Below are 27383 nucleotides of genomic sequence, written 5' to 3'. Positions count from 1 at the left end.
GGCTCAGGGTAACCCTGCGGGGGAGGGAGGGAGCAACATTGTAAAAGTTGGGAAAAGACACTCTTTGAATCAGTGTCATTGTACAATGAAATTACTGATGATTTTGAAGCAAAAAAAGTACTTTTCGGCTTATCTGAAAAGCCAGACAAGCTACAGTCTTTAATAGCACTTTTTAAAAATGTCAATAAACATGTGTTGGTAGCGTGCAATGGTCGATTGTTAGAAGTCATTTTATGTTTATTGTACTTTTTATTAGAGTATTTCAGTGTTATGCTATACACAGTATACTTCTACTCTAGGCACACTGGGCTCTGGCTTCAGAGGCACCCTCTGCCTGAAACCAGAGCCCAGTCTGCTCTGATCAGTTAGGTGACCCACTCAGTTGTGATTGGTCAACTGCTTAGAGATGTCCTGCCACTTAGATTATCATGTAACATATATTGGATTGCTAGCCAACAGAAGTACGATTATATAACACACTACAGGAAAGGGAAAACCCCTAAAAGCATAATAAGGCCCCTTTAACTTGTTATGAAATAGTTTTAGTCTGGAATATGAAGGAGAAAAAATAAAGGATGATACCTTTTAATGATACTCTCTACTAAGTTAAGTAAAATACAGAGGTCATTTTCTTTGCCCTGACTTTTGCATAGACCATTTTCCTTTTACTTCTTAAAGCTTACCACCTTTTTGTGGATTCACAGACTGAGGGGGTACATACCAAGCAGACAGCTCAGCCTGCATCTGCCTTCTGCAACATCCTCAGAAATCCATTTCTGCTATTGGCAGGATATCGATTCCCTTTGAATGGATGGTGAGTCCAGACGGGGACAGCGGTGTGAAGCGGTTACCGCATGACAGACACACACACACACACACACACACACACACACACACACACACACACACACACACACACACACACACACACACACACACACACACACACACACACACACACCATGTGGGCCCTGTCCATTGCAGCACCATTAATCCAATACAATATGTCTGCTTAATGCTGTGTGCCATGAGGAGAGGCAACACTTATCATTTTTAATGTCTCTGATAAGACATGGCTTGGGAGGACCGCTGCTAAAAAAGGGAGGGTGTAATCGGACTTCACTATAAAAGCGTCATTTAAAAAAGGTTGTTTCACCCATATTAAAAATAACATATTTTACAATGGTGCAGTTGGATGCTGGAGGTTGTAGAATAAATCCGGACAAAAACATCAGAAGTGCATATAAACCCCAAATTAGGTGCCATGGTACATTTTTAAAAGTCTAGTTTCTACAATATCGGCACATAACATAGTGTGTTGATCAGGTTGGGGAAATACTTTGGTTTTGGCGAGGAATGGATAGAATTAGGTAATGTAGTCACACACCTATCCTCTTCCCAACAAAAAGGGCAAACTACTTACTGCACTGGCACAGGACATAAACATCAATAATGTGACATGGTGGGTCATTAGCTAGTACTTCCTGCTGGTGGAAACCTCCCCACTGAAGTGGAGAGTTGTAACTCCAATGGCAGCTCGTCAATAGGGCACTAGGGCATTTTCTTATATAAAATGTTACTAATTATCCTCAGAATCTATGTGTTTAAATGTATGACAATGTTATATAACATCTAAACCATTATGCAGTATGTTTCATTACCCTCTCTCGTCTGGGGCTCTCAGAAAAGGTCAACCGTTGCTCCCCGAAAACTATCAAAGCAAAACATAAATTTTGCCAATTAGTGTCCTCAGATCTGATGGCCAAAGGGCGACAAATTCAGCGCCAAAAGCGGCAGTCTGTGCGTGGGAATACTTTGAGGTTTCAAAGTATTTGATAAAGATGGCTTCTTTTGCCAGTACTTCTGAAGACTCCAGACTTCGGTCCCAGTTTATACCGTATACTATGTCCAGGACATTAAAGATTATGGAGGTATACCACACTACTCATAAAGCTGACTTATAACAACTGTTTATGTGTGATAATACACAAATCCATATGTAAGAGTATAGTAACTACATCTAACTAGATAACTAGGCTACATCTAGACAATTTTTGTCATGAGCCGTGTTTCGTATCTGTCATGTCCTCGTGTTGTGTTTTATTTTGAAATGTTTTCCCCACTTCTGTCATGTTAAGCTTCACTTCCTGTCTGCGTTTCCCTCCTGTGCCTGATTGTGTCATGGTGTTCACCTGTTGCCCCTGTGTTTCTCCTCCCCCTTCCAGCTGTCTCTTGTCTTGTGATTACCCATGTGTATTTAGTCTCTGTTTCCATTTTGTCTGTTGTTCGGTCGTCATCATTTCTTCCCTGATCTTGTCCATGATACCTGCCTGTTCCTGTCGACCTTCATGTCTGAAGCAAAGTGTTTTTCATGTCCTGTGTTCCCCTTGCTTCGTGTTTTCGTCGACAGCTTTTGAATAAAGCTCGCTTTCTGTTTGGATCCTTACCTGCCTCCCCTTGATTTACTGCACTTGGGTCCTGTTTCCCCAACCCTGACAATTTTGATGATTTTTTTGAGGAGCTTTTGGTAAGGTCAGAACTAGTCAGTCAGCAGCCTTTGTAAGCCCTTCTTCAACCCCCAGTCAGTTAAAGCTCCCCTTCAGTGCCAGTCAGATACTTTGAATCTGTTGATTGTTCTTCTCATATTTTTAAGACTCAATTTGTCCTCCCCCCAACATCACTAGAAGTCATAATTTAAGGAATTATTTGTTCAAAATGTTCTTCCTGGGGATGCACATCATACTGATTCATAAGTAATTCAAAGGTATGATTATGGTAAAACACTCTCAGGAAATAACTCCTCGCTCTAACAACTGTGGGATATAAATGTGGCAGAATGTGCGGCTGAGCTGTCATTACCACAGATGGTTCATTGAGAACATATGACGCTGGTCTTAAAACCAATGTGTCAATATCCAGCAGGACACATGATGCAACATGTGTTAGTAAATGGTAGGAGAAAGTTTTAAAAAGACGTATGACAATCCTTTAATGTTAATTTGTAGCAGTCTATAGGAAAAAAGAATCCTCTCAAGGCCCATTTGGCTCGTTTTATTTGCCTTCTCTACTGTGAACTAGGAAGCAGCCAGCTGGTTTAGTAGCTGTGACCATTTGTATATCCCTTCGTGCTCATCAGCAATCACCATAACCTCCAGTCATTAAACACGGAGAGCTGCAGGGCTGACATTAAAGAGATGAACTTCTGGCCTTGTGTTTTCCCAATCGTTCTCAACGCCCAAGACTATTGTGCTGTTTGTCGAGACAGTCAAACATGATGTCTTCCTTTTAACTGACTTTTAAAAAACGCATTATTTGGTCCAGACTACATGTTTCACATTACTCCTTTTGATCTTGTGCGCAATAAATGCAAAGCCTTGCAATGATCCTTGAGGGACGCCGGATCGGTTGTGAAAATAGGCGCGGATAGAAATCTCCTTTGTGGGCTGTTGAATTTTTTATTGCTGTTTAATAAGTCATAGAAGCTACCATCCCTGACACTGCACTTAATTGAAAACATATTAATATGTTCCAATTACAGCAAGCCCCCTAAAAGGATTGAATCCAAAAAGGATCAGCAGAAATGATCCAGTTTCCTTTGGTAAATTAAGCGATTTACTTCCCCCAAAGAAAGGCTGCTGATAAAATCTTCTCAGGAGAAAAAAGGAATAGCAGTTATAGCTTCTCAAAATGTTTTGCCTGGAGAAATAAAAGAGCAGCAGAACAAAATGACTACATTACTGACTGCTTTAATTATATCGGAGCATATGGTAGACTATACAAATATGGAGAAAGTCACTCCAACATATCCTCCATCTCTCAGACATCAGCTCCTCCCCTATGCGTGCGGGGCTTCATTTGATCAAATCCTTCAACTTGGACCACTCTTTTTTTTATACCACACTGCATTTGAGCACCGCCACAATTCGCAGCAGCACTTCCTCTTCCCACATCCGAGCGGCAATTTACACCCGTACAAGCAGGAGAGAAGAGTGGAGGATAAAAAGGACTTCTTACATCCTCAGCATCTTTCTCTGCCGCAAGCAATGGAGAATGAAGTAATGTTTGGCCCAAAGTGGCACCTTGCGTTTTGCTTTTTGCTTTTGATGATGTTCAATACCGCCGAAGCGGAGATAACTTGCAGGTCTTGCCAGTCTGGAAATAAGTGGCGGGCTCGGGAATTAATGCTAAAATTCGACACGAGCGAGTCCGCAACAGGATTAAAAAGAGAAGTTTTTGGACAGGGTGACGGGGCAGGGAGATCTGCTAGTGCAGAAAGTGTGCAGCTCCGCTGCGCAGCTGGTTCATCTGAATGCGCTTCAGTTCCGGCGGAACACACGGAGCCGAGACGGAATATAGACGCAAAAAACGAAAATGTTGACAGGGAAAAAATGAAAGTTTCCTATGTCAAAACGAGTCAGGAGAGCAGAGCGGGTTTGACTTTTAGCAGAAAGCGCGCTAGGAGGAACAGTGATGACTGGGAGGAAATCACATCCCCAGCCCAAAGTGAGGACCCAGGAGAAGGTGCGCGCAGAGTTCCGCGCTGGAGCGGAGAGGAGCGGAGAGGAGCCGGCGCTCCGAGGCACGAGGAGCTGAAAGTTAACAGCACAACGTTCGCCTTGACCGGGGACTCCTCTCACAACCAGGCTATGGTACACTGGTCCGGCCAGAACAGCAGTGTAAGTGACTTCTTATGTCCACTTTAAGCATCACTGGACACATGTCCCCCCAGAGCATTCCCTATGAGCGCTTATGTTTGTCCGTCAGGTGGGCACGAACCACCTCGGGAGAGAGGAGTATGATGTATGATGTGAAAAATGTGTGAGAAAGAGACAGAGTCCAAACTCATTTTATCATCATTTATCCAACACTTAACATTTTTCCAACATGTATTTTACCTCATGAAAGGTGAAATACTTTCACCTGTCTTTTCAGAAAGATATACTCCCCAGACCAATAGAGCATTTATTATATTATGAGTCTTTTAAATATAGAGCCATGGCTTCAAAATTGCTAAACATTTTCACCAGATTGAGTCATATTCTCATGGTTTTATAAGCCCTGTCTTTCACGAGTGAAATGGCTTCCTCTGGGAATTTTCAGCAAGGGAAAGTGTTCCATTTTGGAATTTGTTGCCCTGTAATTTCGATTTTATACATTCAAAATTAGTCAGGGCTTTTATTATTTGAGTTGTAGAGAGAGAAGGTGAAGGTGGTGGGTCTGTACTTCAGGAGCTTCTTCAATGCGAGCAGCTGAACCAATGTCAGGCTGAAGCTGTTCATGTTGATCACAGAGCGTCTCTGACCAGAGGGCAGGATTTTCAAGGAGCTGCAGGTTATGGGAGAGGTTAAGCAATTCAAGCCGTCCCTCCTTCCTCCTCTAAAGCCAGGTTTCCTCCGCCACAGGCCTGAAGCACCTGCCTGTTTCCTGGCTTCTTTGCTTGTCGGGGTGAGATTCTCTCATTTCATTGAAGGAATGGGAGATGAGGTTTTTTTTTATTATCAGTTGATCAAACTCAAGAGTTGTTAGTGAGGATTGCAAAGAGCTGGTTGTGACATGCCAAATCATTCATGTACCAAAAGCTGAGCGAAATGTGACACATCTTTTTTTTGTACATCATACAGTACAAAATATACAGAGAGCAAATCCTCATGAGTTTCAGAGGTAAGGGTGAACATGTCCTTCACCTGAGTTCAGCTCCAGCAGAGGGGGTTCAAATGGATTTTAATATTATGTCCTCTACGTCTGTATGTATAAATCACAAATTGGATAATGACTGCACACTATTCAAATCTCAGGAAGCAAAATATTTTTGAAAGACTCAATATGTGTTGAAGTCGATTTTGCATGGTGGAGCCGCAAAAGATCCCGTAAAGATCAACCCATGATGATAATTATACATTATTCAATGATAATGAGGGCAATGATACTAAATTGATCAGAATCTAGGAAGCTTCCTTCGCCAAAACACATTTTGCCAAAGCAAATTGTACAAGGTGGTACAAAAGAAAACAGTAAACAATCATGTTAACAATTAATGCAATTTAAATTTGAGGAAAGAAACAAAACTGTTGTTTATCATCAACCAAATTCAAGTGATGATTATACAAAGATATCAGTGTGTGTTTGCATGTGTGGTCAATCAATGGTCTTAGATAAACAATCTCCATTATCTTGAATCATATTGCAAATGCAATACCAGTATAAGTTATCACTTTTTTTTCAAATTGTTCAGCCCTACATACGAATAGAGTTTGCATGAAAGTGCATACAGTGATTTTAAGTCAGATGGAATCTCGTTTTGTTTTACTATTACTTTTTTTGGGCCCCGGTGCCTTTATTCAAGTGATGGTAAGGAAAGGGGGAGACAGAGGGGATGACACGCAGGGAATGGTCCCAGGTCTGATTGGACCCTGTGTCCTACAGTGGGCACCACGGTACATGGGCGAGCAGCTCTACCAATTGTATACTATATAACGTCCCAGAATCCCATAGCCTATCTTCTTGAAGCAATAATGTCTAGCATGTCTTCCTCAACACTGCTGCTGGCATTCTGCACCTTGTCATCCATGGTGCCTTACTTTTATCACTTGTGGTACCCGCTGCCTTGTAAGGCAGCATTTTGTGCATACTTCAGAGACAACAAGTGTTTTCTGTACGAGGAGAAGAAGAGAGAAAGCTTTTTCTTGTGTTGAATCTGAGCATGAATACATGCTTTCTGTTGTATCCGTTGTGATAATTTCAGCCTAAATGCATTATTAGATTATTGCTTTTAACTTTAATTAACATGGGAAGAAAGTCTGTGGGCAGTAAAGCACTGGAGCATAGTTCAAATGCATTCGTTTGCTGCGAGCGCTGATATCTCAACACTCCTCTTCTTAAAACATAATTACCACAGAGTGAGAATCAAAGGCAAGAAAATGGATAAAAAATCTCTTTTTAGCCCAGAAAATATGTGGCCCTGATTTCTTTAAATTTTTAAATGTTTTTCCTCAAACTGTTCTCCGTGAGTCAATGTCCTTACTGTTCCAAAGCTCAATGTAACACCCACAGCACTTAGCCCTGTCTGTAACAAAGCCAATTACAGTCAAACACGTATCACCAGCTCCCATGCCCTCCACTCCGCCTCTGACTGAAACTCTATCCGTGCCTCAGGTGTTTCCGACTTAACAAACTACTATAGCTCACGACAAAAAGTGACCTTATAGAGGAGGCCAAAAAATCCTGAAAATGTCAGAACAATTCTCAATTTCTATGCTTATTTCTTGTTTCTGCCAATTTGTGTTTACCCTCCAAACAAAACAGTCATTAATATTGAGCAGCCCTGTTTGATTTTGTGATGGGAATAGATGCTACTTGTGTAACTAGGAAACAATTTGCCCCTATTCTTTCAGTCGACACAAACAACTTACTCGAGGCGTGCGAGAATAGAGGATCTTGCCATAAAATATGTAGAGTTGCTGCTATAAGCAGGAACAGACATATTCACTCTTTACAATCTGAGCCGCTGTATAAATAAACACATGACTCCACAACATGCCACGGAGTAAATGTGAAGAAGATACAGATAAGGGCTTTGCTGCTCTTAATATTTAACCTTAAATGCATTACAAAGCACATCTTTTAACCGCCCTGCATTGCTGGGAGCATGAATGTCACATTGCATTTGAGGATGTAATTATGACTCATAGTAGGGAAAGATGTACCATGAGTAAAAATACATACACACAACAGCTGAATGGAGTAGTAAATGATGGGAACATAATAAGCCAGGCATGCAGAGTGGAGACGTAGACACAAACACCACAGGCTTTAGTCAATTAGCAGCGCCCTGTATTTGTGCTTGAAATATTAATTTGAAGGAAATTTGGAGCAAAAACAAGAAGCTGATCATGACTTTTCAAATAAAAATGAATGTAAGTAGCCTAAATAAAAACCAAAGAGGCACAAGCTAGCTAAAGTCATATGTTATAGCTATAATATAAGCTATAACATATTACTTTATTTTACAATGTTTTGTAACATTGTAATTCTGCCAGTGATCCCCATTATTTTTTAAAGTACAGGTAATCTGATTACAGATAAGTAAAGTAAAAGTACTACTACTAATATTACAGTGTAGAAATACTCAGTTACAAATAAAACACCTGCATTTATTTGTTGTTACCTAACTTAAAGTACAGAAGTATTAGCACTAGAATATACTCACAGTATCAAAACTAATGAGCAAAAATGCTTTACGCCAATCTTCCGAATAATAGCTTTTATATCACTGGGATTTAACTAGAGATCAATGTGTATACCGTATAAAGTTGCTGAACTCAAATTAGGGTTAGGGTTAATATAACAATCTGCAATCCGGACTGGTCCAGAAAAATAAAGTCACTCCTGAGCGTGCATTACTTAAAACACACAGGACTAAAAGACCCAACAGCACTACTGAAATCCCAAACTTCAAGATATCACTGTCATGATAATGATTCTCAACTGAAGTTAGGGTTAGTAAATAAATCTGCAATCCGGACTGGTCCCAAAAATAAAGCCCCACTGTGCCCGCATTTGAACACATTTTTTTACATCACCCGGTCAGACTTCTACATGGCCACTGTTAACATTCAACTCCTATGTTCAATTATGGAAACAGAAAGAGAAATACATCTGATCAAACAAATACCCACTGAGTTCTTACTGGCAGATTCTGAGAAAAAGGTTAAAGTCAAAGATCAGTCTCACCGTGGGGCCCGCTGGCATATTGCTCAGATGGATATATGCACCGGGACACTGTTATTTACATTATGAAATGTCAGCCATTTAGAACCATGCTCTGTTGCTCAGATGGATTCTGGCTGTCATATCGTCTATCAGTCGTAGAAGTTTACGCTTGAGCTTTGGTGGTTCCAGAAACGTTTTATTGAACATGGACATCTGGAACATGAGGCAAACAGAAGCATGTCAAAAATGAAATTAAACAGAAAACTATTTTAGTTTTTGTCAATTCCATTGCTCAGTCTTTAGGGAATTGGCATAGCAGCCAGAGGGTCGTGGGCTCAAGTTCCAGAATAAACCAACTAAAAAGTTCCCTTGAGCTAGGCCCCAGCATTTCTCCCCGGGTCCCCCATTTCTCCCAATAATACGATTGGTTAAATGGAGTCTTAGTTCACTATGTGCAGTGAACATGTACATGATGATTAAAGAGGAAATCATCCGAATCCTCCATTTCAATTCAATATATCAAAAGATTTCCCCACAAATTAATGAACAGTCTCTCATATGGTGCTCTTTGAAGTGTCTCGAGAAACACACTTACATCTGCCGTCTCACACCAACTCTCGAGGTGTTGAGGAAATCTATTTCAGGTTGTATATGCGTTTTGATAGCCATGGCAACGCCCAATTTAACTTTATATGGATATAAGTTGCATATCTTTTCTGTAATGGAGTTCTCTCTACACCATCAAGCCTTCATGAGCTGGTCTTTTTCAGACATCTGAGGGCTCTGAATGCCACGTGGAGTCGTAGGACAAGTTATAAATCAAACACATTTACACCCTGCTCATCCAAGATGGCAGTATTCAGAGGCGTCATGTGGAACAGAAATATGCTAAACTGAAAAGATTTGTGCATCTTGGAAGGTGGTTAAAGCTGAAACAGATGGATTTGTTTTACTTATGTGGATGCAGCTCCTCCACAGAAAGATATTTTGATGTTATGGTATGTGAGACTTGAGTGGAGGGTTACAGCATAAATGACCTGCACAATCCTTTGGCATTCTTCTTGACTATAAGTTGTTGAAAGGAAAGTCGTATATTTATTTTAACTCTTCCTAGTTGCAAAAAGAGGTCTTATTGTGAACACAGTCATCCTGTTGCAACCATATTTTAGATGCAAGTGAATAGGTGTATTTATTTTAAATGTACAATACTCAGTTCATATGCTTAAACTTTTGTCTATCCTATTGAAAATAAAGGGGGAAAAAACAGAAAATCAAAATCTTAACAAAAAGTAGTTATTTGAAATTGATGATAGGTTTACTATGCACTCTTGAACTTTCACTGTGTTCATATGGGCCTAGATTTGATCACATTTACCAATTTACATGAAAAGGACTTTATTTGCCAGTTCTGCATCTCTTATGCTTTTATTTTCTTAAATCTGTTCTCCCTCTTTCCTTCCCCCCGCTCACATGCACCTCGTTGTGTCCTGGCCACATCAGCCTGTGTAACAATTCCAATGTAAGCTTCCAAATCAGGTTGCGAACATCCCATTGCAACACGAGTGGAGTCTAATCTGTGCAGTTTCAGACCTGTTACTTAACACATCCTGCTAAGAGGAGAAAATAGAGGGGGGAAAAAAACATAACCAAAGTCACTGTGTGGGATAAGCGGTCCTTGGGGTACGTGCCCGGGAGTGATCAGGCAGGCGGACGCTGTCACGCTTCAATAAGCAGCGTTTACTTTCCATCAGGCTGCCCGTAAACAAACTAGCTTCCCAGTTCTGCCTTCCTTCTAGAAGCTTAAAATCCCATGAACATTTTCACAAATAAGTCATTATTCCCTTTAATTTAAAGTTATATGCCATAAAACGATCTGTCTCTAAAGGAATCAAAGCCTCCCTGTAGGCATGACAGAAATATAAACTCTTTGGGGCCCTCTCTGTTAAGCCTGTGAGGCTTCAGGTACGCACTTTATTTAAGTAAGTGGCCCTAGGTGCTTCTGAGAGATTCGTTCCTCTTGCTTTCACCTTTCTGTTTCTCCCTCTTGAGATCATTTTCAATCATGCAATGACAACATTTCAACTTGTGAGTTTTCACCACCCACTCACTCTGTGGCCTCTTCAATTTACAGTAAGTGGGGAGAATTTGTCTTGTGCTGTACTCACATGAATGAATTCACCAGCAGCGGGGAGACCCTCATGAAGGGGACTGGATGTTTATGAGTTACTAGTTCATTGGTTGCCTTTTTAGATTTATCTTGGGGATTATAACACACATGTTGGCATTGGACACCATTGCATATACAACAAGTGATGGAAAGTAGCGACCTGTTCTTATCAGATTGTTTGATATGAAAGTTTAAAAAATGTATCCTTCTAATTAAAAAAGCTTGAAGCTGTGTGTAAGGCGGCATTCAAATAATGCTTGATTTTCTCTTTGCTTATTGCGAGATGCGGTGAAAACAGCAAGTATACTTTTGTTTCTTAGTAAACACCCTGTCAGAATAGCAAACAGGCGTGTTTTCGTTGAAGGGTACCTGGGTTCAAATTGCAGTGAGGGAGTATTTAGGCCATTGGCGATAGTAGACAATGTGCACATGCTTTAGTGTATGACAGTAATCTTAAAACGGCAGACAGAGAGCAAATAATGACTTTCCCGATAGCTAATGCATGCTGGTGACATAAAGCTACCACAAGTGCCAGGCTGGCTGTTTCCCCTGCTTCCAGCCTTTCTGCTAGGCCAAGATAATTGCATACACATGACATTGGTATTGATCTTTTTATGAAACCCTTGGCAAGATGCCAAATAATCATATTTCTCAAAAATGTCAATTTATGTCTTAACAATCAGTCATTTAAAGCTCTTTGCAGAGAGGACATTAATGAAGAGAGAGTCTCATTTTGCTCTTCAAACAAGTTACTTACCAAATTATGGGACTAAAGCTTATTTAATGTGCTGCAAGCTCAGTCTGTCATTTCCTCAGACATTGTCAGAGGGTCCTGAATAATTTTTGCTAATGGGAACTAAGGGAGATAGAAATGTTGTTGAACGATTGCTATGAAGCTCAGATTAGACTAGGCTGCTGCTTTTGGGATCAAAAGGAAACCGCTATCAGGGTTAGCCTTGTCTCGCATACTGCATATGACTTCGTACTTGGTACCGCAGTGCCATTTTCTTGTCATAAATATAAGTGCATTGTATTTTCAGCCTCAGCTGGTGACATTACTGCAGCTGCCCCACTGCCCTGTGATGTGATTGACACTTTGATGTGAATGATGGTGATCGAGGTGATGGGTTTGTGGGTAAAAGGAGCTCGGCACACTATTAAGAGAGAACTGAAGCGCGGCTAGAGGCTGAGCTGCAAGCTGGAGCACAGTCACAGATCAGCTTTGGTCTGGACATTTGTGACAGTTATGAGAGCAAATGTAATTTATACACTACATAGAGAGTTTCAAGCAAGAGAAAGGCGTTGGTTTTACTTTTAAATATCTGTAAAAAAGGCGGATTTGCAGGACGGGAGTTCATGGAGATAAAGCAGATACCGCCAGATTTTCAGTCTGAGGCACCAGCATTCAATTGCTGGTCATGGTGTTTATACATTAACTGCTTCCTTTGAAACCTCTTAGCCCTTGTAGCAATTCAGATTGACAAGGGGGATTTTTGTAGCGGTGCAAGGCAGTCAGAGGTCTTCTTTCACGGAAGGCAGAGTCCCATCTCACCCGCTGATCAAGTTCAACATTGCACAGGACATTTCAGTGGCACAAATTGAATCCTTGGCAATCTGTAAAGCGCAGGAATGTGTCTGAAAGTGAAGATGGAAAGAGGTTTGACTGAGAGAAGTAGATGAGATGGCCGGTCAAGTTAATTGACCAAGTCTGGTACAACATGCAGACACATTGTGGTCAAAACAGCCCTGAAAGACTCTGAATAACAACATTTTCTAGCAGGAGATGGATGTTACTTTGATTTAAACATGTGACATTTTTTGTCATGCAGCTGTTTATTCTTGCTCTGGTTGCCTGTGTTTCAAAATAAGATTCAAGAAGAGACCTAGTGTTGCCCACTCACACTCAAATTTGACATGGCATATACTGAATACTTAATGTTCAAATAGAAAGCAACTGAGCCTTTTTTATTTCTTTACAACAGCCTACACACTTCCTGGAATGGCATGCACAATTGACCCACCATAACAATCTACAAATCTTATAATGAGTCTGTATCACATTACCATCATTATGAGCAATGCATCTTCCTGCCTCCTTTGTACAAATGCTGCTGCTTGAAAAACACAATACAAGTAATGCTGTTTAAAAGTCTTGATGGAATTGTTCTCTCATCTTGCTTGGAGGTAAAGTTCACACAATGACTCTTTTACTGTCAGCGACCAAGGTTCTGAAGGTCTTGTGTATGGTTTCCATTGGGAGTGTGTGACTGTTTATGTTGGTGAGGAACCACTGAGTAAATTACCAACCGTGAGCAGACAAGCACTGGAAGAATAAAGAGCGTTGCATATTCATAATTTAATATAAATTAACATCATTAGGAGAGTTACAAATAATTGTCTGCTACAGAGTCTTTGTGGTTACTTATAATTATGATCTATGAGTCACGACTGTATATTAATCAAACATGTGGCATTTAAAATGCTTATTTCTCTGTGTGACTAATAGCAAAGTTAACACCTCTGTGCAGTGGAAGTGCATAATGCCACATTAGTGCTGCAAATCAACGCTATTGCAAAAATCACAGTCCAATTCAATGGAGACACTCTGAGCTGATCCTGTAATTATGATGTTGGTTGAAGTCAAGTTGATTGATAGGCTCTTCTCTGTAGAGAGACATTTGTAATATATTTTACCTTTTCATGTTCTACAACACTGCCTTTTGGATAAATAACATTGATGTTGATAGACTATGCCAAGCCTCTTTAATGTGAACAAATGCATAAAAGAGTTTTAAATAAAAGAATCCAAGTTTGATTCCCAATGTTCTTTCAATGTTAGCCCGACAGTTTCCCTTCAGGCTTTGAGTGATTAGGCATGATGTTGCCATGTCGTCCAACATGTATGCAATACACTAATTGTAGTGTATCTCTTCACAAAAACACAGACATAGGTGGCTACTCTGAAGATTACGTTTATTGTTTAAGTGCGTCTCATTTCTCTGCTGCTTCCATGCCTTAGACACCCTGTGAGAACCACAAATTACAATAGTACAACATACATCATAAACTATAAAGTAAGTGTATTGAAATAAATGATAATATACAATGACGTTTTGCACAACCATAACACAAAACTCAATAGTTAGGACAACTTTAAAAAAAAAACATTTACTGAAATATTTATTGTATGCCGGAGAACAAAAAGGGAAAATCCCTTCAGCTTGTGCTAATCATGGGTCTTATTTCAGGCGTCTAACCTAAATCACAGATCACTTTTGAGAAAAGGGAACTTGGAAGTTGTAAAATGCTACCTAATATCCGGGTTTTTGGACTCGTACCTGCACCACTCTATGGTCGAGAATGAATTACTTTAGATGACCGGTCACCTTCACATCAAAAGCATGTTTTACTTACTAATTGTCGCATTGAATTAACCATAAATTGACTTTATGGAGCAACATTACTTACACCAAGCAACTGTTATGTTAAGTGCACAGGAAATGTGGCTAAATTAGAGTTAAGACAAAGTAAACTAAATGATAACTATATAAGGATATTATTATTAATAACCTACGCAGTGTAGATTTATTAAACAGCTATGGTGCCTATACTTTATTCTTAGCAGGCTTTGAGTGTAGTGTGTCAACAACGTCTTGATAACTAAATGTGATGAGTTATCAAGCACCATCCAACATTCAAGAGCAGCACCGAGACAGAGTGGTGCCGTTTTGATTCAAAACACATCAAGGAGCCAAGGGTCGAAATCATCCAATTACAGATTAATCAGATTTCTTTCACTACAGCTCATTATAGGCAGTGGTCTCTGGTTCTATTAATGAGAACCGTATATGACAGGGTATGTAAAAAGAAATAACAGATGTTTTTACAGTCACGTTGTCATTGTGCAATATGATGAGGCCCTTTAATAGTTATTTTAACATTTGTGGTAACGGTAACAATTATGAGCCCTACTGTGGAGCACACATCTGTGGAATCAAAATTTCACAGCTGCTGCTACAATATTTATTTGTTTTATTTTACAGATTGTAAAGTGTTCTGTACAAAACATGTGGACAAATCACACCATCCTACATTCTTGCTGACTTTTGGCACCGGCTCTGCATGAACAGTCTTCAGTTTTCTCCTGCCACCGGCAATGCCCTGCAAGAGGTGTCCATGTGTTTTATGAACCAGGAATTCTTGCCCAGGGAAAGAAATCACTTCCTGCTTTTTGGCAGGCCCCATCTGTGTAAAGAGTCATCCTTGAAAAGACACACCGGGGACAGATGAAGACATCTGGAGATACAGTACCTGCCACATCTGCTAATGTCTAAACACATTTACCTCAACCCCGTCATTATCTTGTGAATTAGCAAGTATCCTCCGATGATGCTTTGATCGGCCGGCTCCCTGTGTCACCGCTGTTGAAGGCAGCATCCAGCCATCCGAGCCCATTAGACAGCAGCAAAGTAAAGCTGTTGACAGCACAGCTACGGTGACAGAAGCTGGATCATATTTAGAAAATATCCATCTTTTATTCATCATCATCATCATGCAACCCAAGTCAAGAGACCTTGTACTAAAGTCTTACAGCATATTTCATTGCTCATGGTTGTCCTGAGATTTTGGAAACAGATACAAGTGTCCCTCACCAGGATGTCTGTGTAAGTTAGCTTTCAAACCGTCAAAGGCTTCCATGGGATAAGATCTGAAATGAGTTCACATTCGGCACAGAAAAAGTAGGCCAGCAAAACAAGACCACTGTTGAATTAAACCCATACTTGGACATGGGATCTTTCCATATGTCTGCTGTAACATTGGGTGATTTTTTTACCCTTCCAAGGAGGTTGGTATAGCACCCATCAAGACAATGAGCGGGTTGAGCATTGAGGGTTCAGGTCTAGGTGGCGTACATGAGGATGGGTTCGATGGTTGTCCTTGACTGGACACATTTCATTTCCTTCATTTCATGGCCGGATTGTGGTGTTTATGGCCCAGTTTATTGCATGCTGCCCATGATTTTGCTTTATGGTAAGTCTTTCTCTTAGATCTTGATAAATGATCCCATGTCTTCTAAATCATTGACCATTTTGGAGCGAGGATCCATGTCTTCCATACATGGTGAGGTTTTTGGTCTTCGGCAATTCAAGATTGGTGATTTGCTTTTCCTGTAATATAAATGCTCAACCCCTAAATTAAGCTTTCTACACCAGTAATTGGGTCCAACAACAATCTCTGTCATACTTCCTGCTCTGCTGCTCTGAGTTTTTTCTTTTAACAGAAAAACAGTTTAGGCATTAAATCCACTTGCTCATCCTTTGCTGTTGTTTTATTCAATGTAAAGTTAAAATCAATACATCTGAACAGACCAATTATGGATATAAGCCTATACATTATAAGGTGGATAAATACCACAGCAGAGCGAGCATCATGTGGGTCTCCCTCAACGATCCTATTGTAAAATACGATCCTTTGCAAAGGCATGGTGATGCCAAAATGTGTGTAAAGGTGGGGTATCTATTGTTGTATTTTATGTCGTAAAATATCATTTCAAAATCTCTTAATCACATATCTTATTCTAGACCTCTATCAATTAAGGAAATGGACTTCGAGAGAAGGGAACCCAAACTCTTAGAATGCTAACACATGTTTCTGGTTCTCCTGCACCACTTTATTTAAAAATTGCATTATGTAGACTTTTTAATTTGACCCACTGCCTTGTTCATCTTAATAACTCACCTTTCCACTCATCTTCCACCTATCAAATGCAAAATCAAAAACCAGACATTGCATTTTAAACATGTGTCTGTTTTTGGTTGTATTTTGTGTGTAAAGCATTGGAGTACCAGTGACAAGATGATAAATTGGATGAGTGTGTGTGACTATCAGGTGTTAGCTTATTAGTATTTCAGGTCTCGCTGTTGGACACCAGAAACATGGGTCTATTTAATTCATCCACTCAGCAGTAAACAAGTCCAGGGGGCAGCAAGGACCTTAAAAAGCGGCACTATATCATATCAGGAATCCTTCCCAGGGTTAACACGAAACACTGTGCATCAAACCTTTAAGAATTCATTCTGCTGCTGAGGTAATGCAGAGAAATTCAAAATAAATGGCAAGTTCAACCGTGTGAGATAAGGTGATACTCCGTGTGATCATCATTGTGTGAGCGGAGGTAGGCACTTCACATCTTTGACTCACCACTTGCCCGAGTGGAGGTGTGGAGGAGTGTGATAGTGGGAGGAAGAGGAAAGGAGTATTTCATAGAACTCAGGGTGATACCTCTAATATTGTAAGAATCTACAGGAGTTGCTTTTACATTAAAAACATTATTTATTACGAATGTAGGCATCCAAAAAGCTTTCAATTTTCAGAAAGAGCTCCGAGCTTGTGGTGTTTTTGGCAGGAGTTTTATCAGTGGAAGATAAGCCGTTACTACAAAAGAATAAAGACTACTCCATTAAATATTCCACTTTTTGATGGCAGTCTTTTCTGACTTTATTAGTCTACAAGAAGTGTTAACCTGATTTTGCTGTTCAAATATTTAATTCATTTTCAAATTGTATATTTGCAAAAGAAAGATTACAATTGAAAAACCTCTCAGTTGGACATGCTTATTAAAGCATCAGCCCCCCTAAATCTCCTGAGGAAATAAACGTAAGTAAACCCCATCTAAAGACCAAACCGATCAATTAACCCTACGACAGTGGGCTGTGAAGCCCAATGCATATTTTTTTCTCTGTCATCCATTGTTGCCCAAAAACTATTACAAATGTATTCAAATAAAAACCTATCAATGAAAGTCAATGTTACTGTGGCTGATATGTGTATACCATGAACATGGGCATTGTGGTATATTTGTTTGGAATCTTGCAAATACCAGCTAAAACTTAAAGATATTCCCCAACATAGCGTTTGCCAAATCTGCTGTGGACATTGGTTTTTTAAAAGATTTTAATTTATATGAAAGAGCAGTTTTAAAAGGCAAACTGATTTGGGGCTTCTTATGGGATATTGACACTGAATGTTGTCATCATTATCCTTAACGTCCTATGAATACTTAAGCTGTAACAAAGGCTTGTTTAAGATTTTAAGAGAAACCATCACACGGTGTTCTAATATATTCAGTTTACATTTTGTGCCATAGATGAAGCTTGAATAGCATGTCCTGTCCTTTGGGCCATCACTGCAATAATTCACTCATTCATATATGCGGTTGCTGTAACTCTGAAATGCTTCCCTATTTAAGTGAGTTAGAATTTGTGAGTGCGAGTTGCACATGAATCTCCAGCAGAGCTGCCCTTTAAACTTCCTTTGCTCCATTTGGTAACCTTCCAGCCGGAGGACCTCCATGCTGAGTGGGCCCGTCCAAAAAGAAGTGCTATCTTTCCATTGCTGGCAAACTGCCAATGCATGCTTTGCCAGCATTACCAGGTGCCTGTGGCCCCAATGTAGGGGCCTGAGTCAGGTAGCCTTCTTCAGGCCAGATGGCCATTCCATGGCGCTACATCACTCAGCCCCCCTCCCCTTGAGCCTGAGTCCTTCTGTAACCGCTTCTCATGAAAAAGAAAAAAATCTAAAAAGACAGAAATATATGATGAGAAAAACAACTATGGGACAACGCAATAAGTCACTAGCAAAAACAGCAGTAGAATTTGTGATAGTACAATACGTACCATGCACAGTTGACATTATATCTATTGCCTTGTGGAAATGTTTTAAAAGGTTGTACAAAAAATGGCGTTGTTACAGCAGTCTGCCAAAGTTTAAAATGCAATAACAGCTGTTCTTCACACAGTACGTTCAATCAGGACATATTTCAATCCAAAGTCCATCAATGAGCTTTACTGAGCATGTAGCTCTTTCTCAACACTTCACCCAGAGGTTGATTGCTGTAAATGCAGAAAGGTACAATCAATGTTCAAATGACAGACTGCAGTGCAGCATAGCATGCTGAGGGAAGTTGGTGCTGGAAGTGATCTGGCCACTCTCTCCCCACAGAGTACACTCCCCCCGCAGGCCCTACAAGGTCAGGGTTTCTAGCAGAAGAAACTGTAAAAGCATATTTATTCACTATATCTGTAGAAAAGTGTCTCAGTTCATATAAAAAAATCCCCAGGGCCGCTTACAACCAAACTGTTGATGCAGTGCTATATACATGGATTGAGATTGTAAACCTCAGATACAGAATTGAATGGTTTATAAAACAAAACATTCCTTAAAAGGACATAAGAGGGTTAAACATCCTTTTATTAATTGACTTATAATCAGAAGTGTTACAAATAGAGTTGCAGGAGCTGTACAGCAGCGGTTCCCAAACTTTTTTAGCGGTGCACCCCTTTCTACGTCCCAACCGGGTTGACGCACCCCCCCAAAAAACGCAACAAGCTTTGTTTTATCGCCATATAAAGACTCATGTTTAATCATGCGCAAATAACCAGAACACGCATGACGATAACAACATCAACAAAGTTTCAATATAATGCAACAAAGAAAAATTGCAACGGTCCAGAACATTAAAGAGCATGGGCTCAGAAACAGATACAATAAATAAAAACGAGGATCAATCATTTCCTGACTCCTGCTCATTTTCTTCTCTCGGATTCGTTCCCATTCTCTCCGTCTCTGTTGCCTCCAAATCCTCACTCTCTCTTGGTCCCTCTCCTCCTTCATGACTAACAACTTTGTCATGAGACGTTCCACTTGACAGTTTCCCTGATTTCAGCCAGTTAATCTGAAAGAATGAATGAAACGAGTTGGTGCGCATATATCCTAGCCTACAGTGAAGCGTAGAAGATAGCGGCTGTCTTCTTCTACGTTTCTATCAAAAACTAATAAATTATAGTTTTTTGATTTAAAATAAAAGGGATTACAAAGGTAATGTTTATTGTTCCTGTTTTTTATTGTAGCCTATGGAAAAATCCCACTTAAAAAACAACACTGTGTAATATTTTTACACCAGACCACCATTACATGTTTCATCTCGCGCACCCCCTAGTGGCAGCTCGCGCACTCCCACTTTCGGAATCCCTGCTGTAGAGCAACATGACCTATAACAGCAATAAAGTGGTGCGGGAATGACTCCAAAAAAACCCAGAAAAGAGTTAGCATTTCACCACTTTTGGTTCCTTCATCAACGGTTTACCATAACCCTAAAAACAGAAATTGCTAACAAGTGTCTAAATGAGACTATTACACTTCATCACGCAAAACATTTGCTGCCTTTAGCTTAGCATTGGTGATGAGCAGCCATTTGACAGCAATCTAGCTTGTTTATACCTAATGTTAGCTTTGAACTCCTAGCAATTGCATTTATGCTTAAAAAACACACACACATTGTGTTATTATATGGAGATTTTCTTTCTGAACAAAACGTGTAGGTGGTGCCACTGATCTCATTTTCTGCAATATTCTGAAATCAATGGAAAAATCCGGTTACTTTTTGTATAGTGAGCCCTTGCGATGCAAATCCTGATCCGCCTAGAATAATTTCACTTCACTCCAAGTCTCTTTTTACATTTTAAATCTTAATGAATGAGAAGTTTCTCGTCAGACTACCAAGAAGACATTGTTCTGGTGTATTTAAAGTAACTCTTTATATAGAAGCCACTTCCCATATACAGCATGGCACCTCTCACATTTCTCAGTGGCAGAGAAAAAAGACAGAAACAGTGTTTGCTTTGTGTGGGGGTACTTCCTTACATCTCCTGTCTCTCCCTCCTTCCACTGTTTCTTTTTCCATCTCACTCTCTACTGTCAGATGTTGACTGAATCAGGTTAGGGATGGGTGGTGCAGAAACAGAGGCACTGCTGATGAAAATGACAATGCATCTACCCTGTTTTTGATATTGAGATGCATAAACTTGCCGTCTTCCACAGGAAAGAAAACCATGAGCTTATGTAACCTGTAGAAAAAAAGAGAAAAAAGGATGGTGCAGGTGTGAAGGAGTTCGGAAAGGGAAACACATTTATAAAATGATTAAACAATTACAAGCGCTGACTATTGAAATATTCATGCAAGTCAGAAATATCTCTCACAAAATGCGAGTATATTGTAATACAAATGTTTTCTGATTCGTATGCAGCACAGAGACAAAAAGTAATAAAGCGCTTTGCAGACAGCGGTGCAATGACAGAAAGCTCCACAGGTTGTATTTGATGTGACTGTGACATTTACTGATTTGTTATTCAAATAAAGTCTGACACAATGAGCACAGATAGTCGTGACATTAAGGAGCTCTCTATTTGTTGTCTGCTAGTTCCAACAACAACACATCCCTATACCTTTTTTTTATTGTGTGTTCACCTAACTCTACCTCCTTTTTTCTGACCCATGTTTTAAGGGCCTTATGTAATCCATTTTTATTTTCTTATGAACATATGGTTACATACAATAATAAGTCAGGACATGGCAAAACAGAACAGAACACAATTCTTAGACGAACAACAAACAGACCAGAACTCTCCCATCAATGAAAATGAAGGATCTAACACACACCAAAGGACAAACAGAATTAAGTGTCTTAAAGGACAAAACGCAGCTGGGGAGGGAAAGTAAAAAACACAAAGGAACCCGGTGAACAGAATCAGATAATCAACAGGAGGGAAAACCCAGAGAAAAAAAGTAAAACAGACACAACACAGGGGGGAACACTTTTCAAAATAAAACAGGAAACATAGACAGATTGACAACAATACTGAAATAAAGCATATAGTGTCATTTATACACACTATACACAATAAAAAACATATTTCCAAATATGTGGATCCCTTTTTTGTTATTGGTCCCAGTTCATTTTTGGGTAAATGGCACATTCGGCGAATATGTTAACCACCTAGCCAAGATCGGTTTTGGTCTACAATTACAGAGAACAGTCAAACAAAAGTGGTTTCTAATTAAGCTGTGATCCCATTCAACAATGTGTGGGCTTGCATGGGTTACTGCTTTCAGGAAGTACCTTAAAGTCCTCTTTATATTTGCGTCTTATAAAGTCCTTTGTCTTGGTAATTATATCAAGGGAGGCCACATGTACGTTTTTTGAGATTTTCCATATTTTATTATCAAATGGTGACGACCCCTTATCTTGTTTTGGATTTTGAAAGCTGCATTTTTCTTTATTTGTTCGATTAAAAGATAAACCATTTGTGTAATGTAAAAAAGTACGCTCATATTGAAAAACCTTCCAGAGAAATATTTTTAAGGGGACTTTGTAGATTCCAAAACAGAGCAAAAAGAAGAGAAAGTAAAGGCTGTTCAGAAACTTCATTAGATAAACTGAAAAAGTATTCCATATGAATGCTAATGTTGCTAATGTATCTGATCAAAATTGAGCGGGCATACACCTCCTAACATAACATTATCTTTGTATACAAATGCTGTAAATAGCAACATGAGCTGCAATGTGTTTTCAACAATTAAGTTTTAAATATGACTCTTGGAGTAAACTCAATACTAAACCACATCACATAGAAAGCACCTTCAATAGTGCTGACCATATTGTGTCATTTATACTCACTATCAATTGAAGCATGTATGAAAAAGTAAAAACGGTCACTTAGGTCAGTTTTAACAAGACCTTTCTCTTGGTAGTAATATGAGGGGATACCAAATGTAAAGTGTCAGTTGGTCACTACACCCTTTGTTACGAGTGATCATAAAATCAACAGCATCCACATTAATCATCCATTTAATCATTTGTTTCTTTCAAGGAAAGCAGACAAATTGGTAAATAACAACTTTTCAAGAAAAAACGTGTAGCCATGCAGCATATCATGGGTACGTCGTGTTTCGTGTGATTGGAAATTGTTTGACCTTCAATTCATAGGAATCACCTGTTCACCTATCCTAAATTAAAGGGCCAAAAGCACATCTACAGGTTTCATTAACTATAATCAAGAGTAATAACTAAATAATAAACATGAACCCCATTTAGGTAATCAAAACATAATCAGTATCAGTATAAAGTAAAACTACACAAAATGTCATTCATTTGTAAATGTGCTAAATGGCTTCAACACCATAACCTCTTTAAAGCTGAATTGTTTTATAAGTTTTTCTTTAATTATTAAACCGGCGTCTTTGCATATTGAAAAACCTCCCAAAGGTAGTTGGTGGAGACCCAAAACAGAGCTAAAATAGGAGTCAATACAGGGATACAATGCAATACAATACAATGAATGCTAATGTTGCTAACATATCTGATTGATATTCAAACAGGCATTTGTTCAACACAGTGACTTCTGGTACATGTTTACAGCTTGTAATGAGAATGGCAATCTATGAATAGAGCTTCACATTTTTTACCAATCATTTTTTTATGACTTGTCTTAATTGCCAACTAGATAAGCATGATTCCAGAAAAAAATAACACAATAAGACAGTATTAAACATGGATGATTTGGTTTTGGATCATGTTGTTGAATTAACAATGCAAGAGCAAAGAAATGTGGTTGCACCAAAACCAGAATCACAAAGCCGTAATACCTTATTGAAGTTTAACAATCTGCACAGAAATAATAAATTGTAAAAGCTTATTTGCCAAATCAATTTTAATTGGATTATTCATGCATAAACTCGGTGACTCTGGTTGTAAAAAGGCAAGATTCATTGAGCTTTTACATCTTTTAAAGATACATTTGAAATGAAAGTGGGTGATTCATTGACGACTAAAAAGTTCCTCGATGAACATCAATAAATAAACGTCTAAAGAATAAGGGAATTCTTCTTAATACATTCATGATAGCTCCAGCAGCTTCTCATGGGCAGGACCGTTGACTCATAGAAAGGTTCAGAAAGCAACAGAACAAAGTCTAGACTTGTTTGAAGCAGTCTATTTTTATCTCTGCAAGATGTTTTCCTTGTTATCTTGGGAGGACTTTATTCTGTTTATATGTGCTTCGTATGCAAGAGCTTCCATTCCTCCACCTGGGAATCCAAAATATTGCTAGTTCAAGCACTTTAACTTCATCTTATGGCAGGAAATGTGCAGCATGGCAGTTTTTATTTTATTTCTATGAAGCTTCTGTTTCAGTGCCACCGAGGCACATCTAGGCATGCGGATGTCTTTGTTTCTTCAGGTTGCTACCTTTTTATCGCTGTCCCTAAACCTGACTGCTGGGATTCCTTAAGCTCGACATTGTGATGGGGCAGCGGTGTAAAAAAAAAAGTATTGTGCCTAATGAGATTTCCTCTTGCTTTTTCTCTTGCCTGGAGGCTTTAAGTGCCTTGCTTAGTTCAAGTGGAGGTCTTATTACCGTATTTCTCTATCCAAGGACTTCAGATTCACACCTCAAGCAAATTCCAGCCTGTTTGATCCCTCAGCAATGCACTGATGAGTTGATCTGAGGGTAAAAAAAAGTGCTATACTTTCAGATGATAAGAGATGGAGGCATGCAGCGTCTACTATAACTTTGCAGGTTTTAATTGCTTGAGAAACGGGGATCAGGTCAGAATGATTCAAGCTTTAGACTCAATAAGGTGTTTATGTCTTGTCAACCAAAACCCTTACGGTAAGGGTCATTACACAGTTTTAATTAGTCTACCTTTCAATGACAGGGGGTAGCGTACAAAACACATTTTCTGAATCTGCAACTGGTCCCTAAAAAAGTTTCATTTGGTCTCTAATACATTTTCTATTGCTCTTTGGCAGTTTATTTTTGGCTGTTCTTTGAGCACAGACAAGACAGCAAATAAGGCTTTATACATCCGGGGGCAATTTCACTATTTTTGACAGTTGGCTGTTTACATGAACCCAAACCAACATCAACCGGAGCTTTTGCATCAGTGGGTAATAACGCTCGAGATAAAACAGATATCCCAAGCCTCCATGAGGGTGTTGAATTTGGCTAATGGAATTCACAGGGGAGGAGAGTTGAGGCAGGTTTTCCATTACCATCAATCACGGAATTGTTAATTCCAGTGATTAATGTTGGCTTCAGTCTCCTTTGCGATTTCTTTCCGTCTTTATACACATATTTAGCTCATAGAGAATGGTTCCAGCCAAACCAATGTCACAGCAAAAATAAATGAAGGCTTTATTTTCATATAAATTAATGTAGCTGAAATTAATGTGAATGCATAATTAGCAGGCTTCATTAACAGGGAGTGATTTAGGATTTAATGATGAATAGAAATGAATTGTTTGTTTAAAAAGATTGTTTATTGGGATGGCAGCGAGTGGTTGGATGCTCACACCCCTAATTTGGAATTCAAGATGTTCCCAGCTATAATTGGAATATATTACAAGGGATGTAACCAGAAAACAACAATATTTGAAAAAGAACAGATGATGGATTCCTAAAAGATGTGAACAGCATCCAAATTGACGCATTATATTGTGATTATTTGCGTATAGTTTTGAGTTTTAATATTTAGAAATTGTGCAGGGTTGAAGTGCACATTGACAAATGGAATTTATAATGCGTCTCAAAGTTGCAAATTGTCAGAAAGAGTTAGGAACCATCTTAAAAGTGCAAAATGATGGTTTGAATTTTAGGTAAAAAGTCAGAACAGTGGAAAACCATCTATAACATGAAGAACTGAAGTTCGGGACCATCTTAAAAGTGCAAGGGAGGTGCCCAAGAAAGGTTTTGAAAACACGGCTTTTCATTTATTTATTTTTTACCATAGTTGTTTAAACAACTGTGTTTTCATCTGGACCACCTCCCACTCTTTTCACCACCAGCGTCAGTTTATATTTATTTTTTTATTTGTATGCTCTCCAGACTATTTTTTTCACCCCATTGTATTTCCCTTTTCCCAGTTGCGGCTCATTTTTTTTTTTACCATTTTCGGATAGCTATAACTAATTTAACATAGAAAGCGATTCAGAATATGAGTCTTCAAGGCACTTTAGTCAAAGACGTGCTGATGAAATAAACACAGTATACCTCATAAATAAATGAAATATATCACCTTTGTGTATTAAAGGAGCATGCTGCTGCGTATCCCCTCCAACAAGAAGCATCTGTATGAGTTGCTTTTCACTTCTTATTACCTGCAGCAAATCTGAGCGAGTAAAGCATATTTAATGATATCATCTTGTGTGAGAAAGTAGAAGTCATGATATACATATAAAGTGTTGGATGTAAATTATACATTAAGGCACTCTACCTGAACCCGTCACCTAGCCAACGTTGTTTTGCTGTAATTACAGTGCACAACAACATTTCCACTGTGCTGCATGATATACCGTGTTGATGCTTTTAACAGGTTTTACCGAAGATGAGTGAGAGGTTGTTGGAAAGAAAAGGCAGCGGTTGTGAAATCAAACTTCTCTGCAGAAACATAACTCATCCTAACAGAGGCAGACAAGTGTGATTAGCACTGGGCTTCTTTGATTCACGACTAAACATTGTGCGTGACAAATCGAGAAATTGGATGAAATAGAGAGTTTGCAATCTAACCATATTTAGCTGCAAATTGGACAGACATCTGTTTTCGTTCCCATAATGCTGTTTTTTTTTTCATTCCCCTGCGTGGGGGAGATAATCCAGCTCCTGGCTGTCATTTGAATAGCATGTTTGTGGAGATCCCTGCAGTGTGAAACTATGTGATGCGTTCTCTGATCTCCCCCCCAGAGGACCATAAGTCTCTTTATAATGTCACTGACATTTTTATTCTGACTGTGGCCCCCTCAGCACCCAGAGGAGAGGACAGGCTGTGTATACCCATCAGTCATTCAGTGTAGTCATTCTATCAGCCAGACATCAAACAGGTAGGAGATTCATCTGTGATGTGAACCATATTGTAATGCATAATTACACCTCATAGTTGCACTGGGAGAGTTTTATGTTGCTCCATAGCTGGGTTTTTATCATTGCAAACTGATTTTAGTTTTCATTAAAATAAAAGAAACTTGAATTAATTCTGCATGTGCAAGTCTTAGTCTAACGTACTGTGTTCCCAATAGGCTCCTGCTTGTAAAACTGAATTATTGTTTTCTTAAAGGTCTTGATCAAATGAAAACAGCTTCAGTTATTCACTGTCTTCAAGCTGGGGGAAAAGACAGTGTAAACTGTAGATGAGGTTAGCTGAGATACTCACATTTCTTCTGTAGAGTCTCACAGATTACTCAGTCACTGTTTTCACACAGGTTACACCTCATCATGACACATGCGTTTTGATTTTTGAGCGATGAGAGCAAGACAATTCTTTAAGAGTTTCTTAACCATGAGTAAATGTACTACTAAAAACACTTTATAAGCTATTTTTTAATTGGTTATATGTGCCAGTTGTAATCTAAAGGCTGTTTCATTTCATCTATAGATTTCGGTTTGAAGCCATTTTCTTCTAGTCATGGTGAAAATTAGAAATAAATGGTTTTGCTCTCCAACTGCTCCAACTACTAACATGGCTGATAATGGAATGTATAGCTCCTCCAGGGTGATGGCAGAAGAAATACTTTCAATATTGATGGAGAAGTTCCAATCTCTGTGCACAGTTAGGAGCCTGGTGTGGGTTTATTCAAATGTGGGGAGGTCTACAGAGGATAATACAGAGGTTTTA

At 39.2% G+C, this 27383-nt stretch overlaps 1 protein-coding gene across 1 annotated transcript in view; it reads left to right on the top strand.

Moving 5' to 3' along the window:
* Positions 1 to 3996: 3996 nt before the first annotated feature.
* LOC134864651 (VPS10 domain-containing receptor SorCS1) overlaps positions 3997 to 27383 on the top strand; it is a 157209-nt gene continuing 133822 nt past the window's right edge. Inside the window, 1 exon segment of the mRNA XM_063883810.1 lies at positions 3997 to 4676. Within this exon segment, the coding sequence (XP_063739880.1) occupies positions 4044 to 4676 (633 nt within the window). The 5' untranslated portion in view covers positions 3997 to 4043.

This window comes from Eleginops maclovinus, chromosome 5 (assembly GCF_036324505.1).
Source record: "Eleginops maclovinus isolate JMC-PN-2008 ecotype Puerto Natales chromosome 5, JC_Emac_rtc_rv5, whole genome shotgun sequence".
Classification (NCBI taxonomy): Eukaryota; Metazoa; Chordata; class Actinopteri; order Perciformes; family Eleginopidae; genus Eleginops; species Eleginops maclovinus.
The sequence above is the reverse complement of the archived record's forward strand: the minus strand, read 5'-3'. Positions and strand labels throughout refer to the sequence as shown.